Here is a 7,309-nt window from a genome sequence, read left to right as displayed (position 1 = left end):
AAGAATTGATTGTATTATCACTTATATTAGTCTTGCATTATCTTTATCGATTATATTAGCCTTAATTACCAATTATATTATTAAATTTACAATGTATGTGAGTGATGCAGGCCTGTGGAATCGCACTGATCATATTTAGTCATTTTAGCTGATGAAACTATGTAAGCCACATTGCAAACAAATACATAAAGGTCACCATGTTTTGTACGACCTTTATGAGTAAAACTCGCGATACTGTTATTCCAGTACCTGCATCACCCATAAATGATTGGCAGTTGGGACAGTTTTGTTACCAAAAATGTACACTACTGCAGCTGCGTTTATTATAGCGCATTAGTGTCAATAATGTTAATCACGTACCCATTTCATATATATATACGTTTGTAAATTTGTCAAAAGGAGAAGAGAATAGAACCTGGTATTGTATTTGAATGTTGCTGAGTTTATGTTAGAAATAAACTTTGAAACCAACGCGAATTGAGTATAGTTAAGACTTTGTTGGTAGAAGTCAGAGTAATAAGACTTTGTTAGTATAAGTCTTCAGGTTAAGACTTTGTTGGAAGAAGTCTTCAACAAATAATCCGGTTACACTTATACGGTACCAATTTTGATGCACCAGATGCGCATTTCGACAAATAATGTCTCTTCAGTGATGCTCAAACGAAATGTTTGAAATCCGAAATAACTATGAAGTTTTAGAGCTAAATATAGCCAAAAACAGCGTGCCAAAAAGTGGAGTCAAATTCGTCTAAGGATAAGAGCTATGCATGAGGGAGATAATCCTTAATTTTGAAATGAATTTCTAAATTTTATAACAGCAATTAAATATACATCCGTATTTTCAAGCTAGTAACGAAGTACTTAGCTACTGGGCTGTAGAGACCCTCGGGGACTAACAGTCCACCAGCAGAATACATTGAATAAGAAGTGTTCAACATTGATCATTATAAAAGTATGCATCTTCAAACTCGGAAAACTTAATGTTGTCATTTTTGTAATCAAAAGTGAACTTTATTTCTTATAGTTTTCCCCATGACAAAAATATTTTGTCAATGACCTTGATCAAATGACCAGAGTTCAGAGTCATGCCACGTTATCTGGTGAAAATCATATTTAGTTTGACCTTTACGTATCTCATCATGACAAAGTTAGGTCCAGGCATAAAAACAAAAGTTTTTAAATACGACGGCTGGCAATCGGGAAAGTGTCAAAAAATCGAAATATTAAGATTACACGTTATGGCGTTACCAATTAGATTACATGAAAATTACAACACACTTCTCTCTATATATTTAATGCAATAACAATAACGGGCATGTATCTTTTAAGAATGCCGAGAACATTTGGATATTTATACTAATTTTAAGATCTAAAATTTTGGCAATTTCCCTAAAGCCAGCCATCGCGATAATGTAACTTCCATTCTTTTTCAGACCAATTTAACGACATGGCCCTCAAAATAGTTGAAATTGTGTAATTTTTCCTTTGATGGAACACGTGTCAACCGGCGACAGGTACATCATCATTTACTAAAATCATCGCTGCAGCGAATTTTGCCACGATAATCCAATAATTGTTTTAACTTCTGAGTACAAAAACGGGTGTTGAACTGAGTGGCTGTATTTTTTCTCTCTCTCCAAAATCGCGACTATCATCTAATTGCAGGGAGTCTAATTAAACGACTATTAACTACCAAAGCGTGTCTCCATCTTTATCAGAACGACTTCAAATGTGATTTTAAAGAGGATTTATATTGTTATTTTCCCCCACAATCTGTGATATACGACAATACAAGATGGATGCCGATATTTTAACACTAATAATACGTACATCGAACCCGATGCATAACAACATAATACACTACATCTCCCCCCTTTAGGCAAAAATGACTTTACATTGATAATGCAAATTTACATACAGCTTTATCTTTAGCAATGTCTGTAAACAAAATAACTAATTGAACACGGGTAAGTCAATTAAGTTTTGAACACAACTGGAAGTTCGATTCACAAACAATTCACAAATTTTACAAATCTAGTCTCTTGGGACACTTGACAATTCGGCCCGAGCGCGTAACATACGAAGCAGGTTCAATGTCAATTTCCGGACAACGCGTTTCACTAGTTGGTGAAGGTTGTGCACTAGGAGGATCGTCCATGGTTCGTGGTTTGAATTCATCATCAGATTCCGGTAGTTCAACAGCGTTGGCCTTATCTGTGGATTTCCTCAAGTGTCTACGATTACGTCGTAGACGATTCCTTCCGACTTGGACTAGATACGATCTGGGGCAGGAGTGTCTATCTACCACGGTTCCAGGTTACCACTGTCGTTCTCCACTGTTTGGCATGATCCTGACACTATCAGTGGGTTTTAGTGGTTCTAGTTCCTTTGCGATGTATCTCTGATCAAAGTGTTTTTTCTGATTAGCTTTGTTCAGCTTCATACGGGCTTTAACTGTGTTGTCATGATAAGCGGTAGGCTTCAATACTTCTGTTGAAGCTGGCATTGTGTTACGTGGTCTTCTGTTCATCAGTAGTTGAGCTGGTGACAGGTTAATACCTTCCAAGGGTGTCGTACGATAGTCTAGTAGTGCTACATATTTGTCATCCGCTTTCCGCCAAAGACGTTTAACTGTCTGAACGGCTCGTTCAGCTTCCCCATTGGAGCTCTGGAAGTTTGGGCTTGATGTCTTATGTTCAATGTCGTACACTCGACAGAATGATTTGAACTGCTGTGACGTGAACTGAGGTCCATTATCTGACCGTAGTTGTCTAGGTATTCCATGACAAGCAAACACTGACTTCATAGCTTCCAGCGTTGAGGTGGTTGACGGAGATTTCAGCTCAACTACATCAACATAGTGTGAAAAGTAGTCCACTAAGATGAGGTACTTTTTGGACTGAAAGTCAAACAGATCACATCCTACTACTTGGTATGGTAGTTCTGGTACTGGTGATGGCTTAAGGGGTTCTGGGGTTTGTTTGTTCTGAAAGGTTGCACATTTTGAGCAATTGCGCACGGTTTCCTCGATCTGGGAATTCATACCGGGCCAGTAAGCGACTTCACGAGCTCTCTATTTACACTTGACTATCCCCAAGTGAGATTGATGAATAAGTTCAAGCATGTGCGGTCTAAGACTTGGTGGAATGACGATCCTCATTCCTTTGAAAATGATACCGTCCATAACAGATAACTCGTCTCGCGAGTTCCAGAAACTGTGTGTGCTGACAGGTGCTTGGTCTCTGGTGTCTGGCCAACCATCAACAATTATCTGGTACAATGCCTCTAGTTCCGCTTTAGTGTACTTTGCTATTTCTATTTGTTTTTGCTTGCTCACAGATAGGAGATCAAAAGCCTTGTTGTCACACATGTCAAGTTCGGACTTAGCTTCAGGTAAGTAGGCTCTAGAGAGTGCGTCTGCTACAGTCATGTCTTTCCCTCTGCGATATTTCACATCAAAATCATACCATTGGAGGCGCACGCGCATTTTCTGTAGTCGCATAGGAGTAGATAGTAATGATTTCTTGAAGATCTGCTCCAAAGGTTTGTGGTCATTGTAGACTGTAACCCGTTTACCAAATATGTAGTGATGAAATTTGGTAGCAGCATGCACGATGGAGAGCATCTCCTTTTCTATCTGGGCGTATCGCTTTTCTGTGTCAGTGAGCGCACGAGATGAATATGCGATTGGTCTGTCATTCTGTACGAGAACTGCTCCCAGTCCATCTCTCGAGGCATCACATTGAATTTCAATGTTTTTGTTGACATCATAGAATCCTAATGTAGGTCAGGAAATACAGAGTTTTTTCAACTGCTCAAAACTTGATTGCTGTTCATGTTCCCATCTGAATGCTGTATCTGATTTCAGGAGGCATCTGATCGCTGCGTCAACTTGACTCATGCTAGGGATAAATTTACTAAGATACTGCACGATGCCTAGAAATCGTTTCACTCCCTCCTTGTCCGTTGGTGGTGGCATCTTCTTTATTGCTCTGACCTTTTCTGGATCTGGACGAAGACCATCCGCCGTTATGATGTGGCCAACATAAGACACTTCCGTCTGTCTTACTTTGCATTTCTCAAAGTTTAATTGCAGGTTGAACGCCGTTGCTCGCTCAATTACTTTGTGTAAAATGTTGTCATGATGTGTTGTGTCTCGTCCTGCAATAAGGATGTCGTCCATTATGGCAAACGTGGCATCTATGCCTTCTAGCATCTCGTCCATGATTCTTTGGTAGATCTCTGGCGCCGACTTAATGCCGAAGGGTAGCCTCAGCCATCGATAACGTCCTATAGGAGTGTTGAAGGTCGTGAGAAAACTTGATTCCTCATCCAGTTTGATCTGCAGAAATCCGGACTTAGCATCAAGCACTGAAAAAACTTTCGTGTTTGGAATGGCTGAAACAACGTCGTCTATGGTTTTCATAGGATGATGTTCCCTGAGGATAACTTCATTCAGGTCTTTCGGGTCTATGCATATGCGGACTTTGCTGTTTCTTAGGCTGACGACCATAGAGCTGACCCAAGGTGTAGGTTTACTGACACGGGTTATGAATCCATTCTCCTCCATCTCCCTAAGTTTTTCGGTGATCAGTGGTCTGAGTGATGCAGGTTGTCTTCTGACTGGGTGAACTACTCCTTTGGCCTGAGGATCAATCTTGATCTTGTGTACTCCTGGTAGAGTGCCAGTTGTTTTCACCAGTTCTGGAAAGTCGTTGAACTGATCCGTTGTTGTAGAGTCATCCTCTGTATGAGATTGAGGCGTTCAGCTGTTATTCCTGAGATCACGTTTTCCTGATGAATATCAACTATTTCGAACTCAGCTTGAATGTTAGTGTCTTCGTTCCTGAGTGGTAGTTGCACGTGAAACTCTGGACGGATAGTATGGTTTGTGAATGAGCGCAAAAGGTTGTTTGATTGGCTTTTCACTCCCGTTAATTTACTCTGGTGATACTGGTGAGAGACAATGATATTGCACTTTGCTCCTGTGTCTATTCTGAATTTCATAGGTTTCTCACATACATGAAGTGTCACTAGCCACTTGTCTGTGTTTTCCTGACATAATTTAGTGTCATCTGTAGCGAGAATATCGAGAAGATCATGCTCGTCCACATCGCTGATATTCATCTGGCACTGTTGTCGCTTGCGGCATACTGATTTCCAGTGTCCAGTCAGTTTACAGTACCGGCATGTACTTTTCAGAGCTGGGCATTTGTTGTTCGGATGGTTCGTACTAGGGTCCAAACCACACCTGTTACACATAGGTTTAGAATTCTGTTGTTTTGGAACACTAGTTTTCCGCTTTGATGTCTGTCGCACTGTTTTCTTGTTGTGCTGAGGTCTAGAGGTTTTGATACTGGATACTGCCTGAGTATTCAGCTCCTTGGAACATTTTTAGCTGTTTTTGAGAGAGTTCATATTGTCTGCCTATTTGTAGGGTTTTGGCGAGTGTTAGGTCATGTCCTTGGTCGAGTAAGCGTTCTCGGACCTTCGTGTGCGCAACGCCTGCGATAATCGCGTCGACAAGAATGTCGTCTGTATCTGCGTACTCACAATCCATAAGAATCAGTCTCAAATCTTTCACAAAATTGTCAAAGGACTCACCATGTGTTTGTTTTCTCTGTTTCACGCAAAATCTTGCGGCTCTCTTATTCTTCCGGGGTCTTACGTAATCCTCAAACTTTTTCAAGATTATCTCTGGATCATCTTGTTCCCCTTCATCCCAGGCAAGTGTTTTGTAGACTTCCCGTCCGTGTTTCCCTAGCCACATTCCGAGCCACCCGCCTTGTCCTTTTTGTCAGCTTTACACAAGGGACCTTTGTAAACAAATTCCACATGCTGTCTGAATCTAAGATATTCGTTATAAATATCGGGACTGTCCCAGTCCATGGACAGTTGCTCGAAATTAAGAACAGACATGGTTTATTCTGACACCATGTGCTATACGACAATACAAGATGGATGCCGATATTTTAACACTAATAATACGTACATCGAACCCGATGCATGACAACATAATACACTACACAATCCAGAAGAAAAGTCCATGTGGATAGTCTTGTCTAGAAGGTCGAGCGGTCTAGTGCGCTGGTTACATGCGGCTAGAAGCAGTGTCGTGAGTTCAACCCGGGTAGGGGCAGAAGTGGGTATCCATATAAAATAAAGTGAAATTTTCTAAGCTTTATATTAAATATTTCTTTATTTAAGGCAGTTATGTTTATTATGCCTCCCTTCCCAGAAGGAGACATATTGTTTTAGTGTGAATTCTTCTTCCGCTTCTATAACGAACAGTGATCAATCTCATAATTCCTGTAAGCAATACAAAATAGATAGTTGGGCAAACACGGACACCAGAACACACCAGATGTGGGGTCAGGTGTCTAGGGAGGAGTCAGCATCCCCTGTCGATCGGTCACACCCGCGTGAGCCCTATATCCTGATCAGGTAAACGGAGTTATCCGTAGTCAAAATCAGTGTGCCAAGAACGGCCTAACAATCGGTATGAAACACGTCAGACAGTGATTCTTTTGGTGGGTCAGCATAAGATCGACAGATTATTGAGTCATTTCATATCATTAAACAAGAGTCTAATATGTTTTTTTTTCCTCCAAACGATGGCATAATGGCAGATCGACCGAGGAATTGTGGTGCAAGACTTATTTGCACCCATGGATGTATTTGTAATTACTCCTACCATGCTCAAAAGTAAGTCGAAACTTGAGCTGAAAGATGTTGTTAGAAATCAGAGAATTGCTTCCAAACGAATACATGTAGAGAGAGTAATTGGCCTTTCCAAGACGTAGAAAATACTCAAGTCACCCACTACCATCTAGCAAATGTGTTCCTGGATCAAGAAATGTGTTTGTTTGCTTTTCTTTGTCAAACTTCAGAAAGCCCATTGCAGATGGTTATGCTTAAAGTTGCCTATCCCTCAGCTTTGTTGTCTCACAGTATGCATTTATTCCTCTTAAACATTTACAAATTCATTTTTATGAAGCTCATTCCTACATGTATAATGTAAATCCTATTCAATGCTATTTCTAGTCTTTATATTAAAACTTGCTGAGAATTCGACAATAATAAGTCATTCAAATTGTAATAAAGATAATTCTAGTTGTATAGTTTGTTTTTATTTTAATTCACAGTATCTTCTTGCATACAAAAGTATTTTGATATAATAGAAAGTTCAACAATTGCAATATAATAATACTAGCTTCATATTTGGTGTTGCAGGAAAGGCGATGATAACGAACAGTGATCAATCTCATAATTCATTCCACAAAAAGAAAACATTTTAGAATCAGGACCA

General features: G+C 40.0%; 1 protein-coding gene across 1 annotated transcript; it reads right to left on the bottom strand.

Annotated features, from left to right (window-relative positions):
- Positions 1-2,317: 2,317 nt before the first annotated feature.
- Positions 2,318-3,043, bottom strand: LOC125680062 (uncharacterized protein K02A2.6-like). The gene has a single exon (XM_048919504.2). It carries the CDS (start codon positions 3,041-3,043, stop codon positions 2,318-2,320), a length of 726 nt encoding a protein of 241 aa, XP_048775461.1.
- Positions 3,044-7,309: the final 4,266 nt, after the last annotated feature.

This window comes from Ostrea edulis, chromosome 2 (genome assembly GCF_947568905.1).
Source record: "Ostrea edulis chromosome 2, xbOstEdul1.1, whole genome shotgun sequence".
NCBI classification, from domain to species: domain Eukaryota; kingdom Metazoa; phylum Mollusca; class Bivalvia; order Ostreida; family Ostreidae; genus Ostrea; species Ostrea edulis.
Note: the sequence above shows the minus strand (reverse complement) of the source record. Positions and strands in the feature narration are given on the sequence as shown.

What these genes read in the sequence shown, in the direction of transcription:
- LOC125680062 (XM_048919504.2), bottom strand. Translation starts at nt 3,043, where the DNA reads ATGAATTCCCAGATCGAGGAAACCGTGCGCAATTGCTCAAAATGTGCA.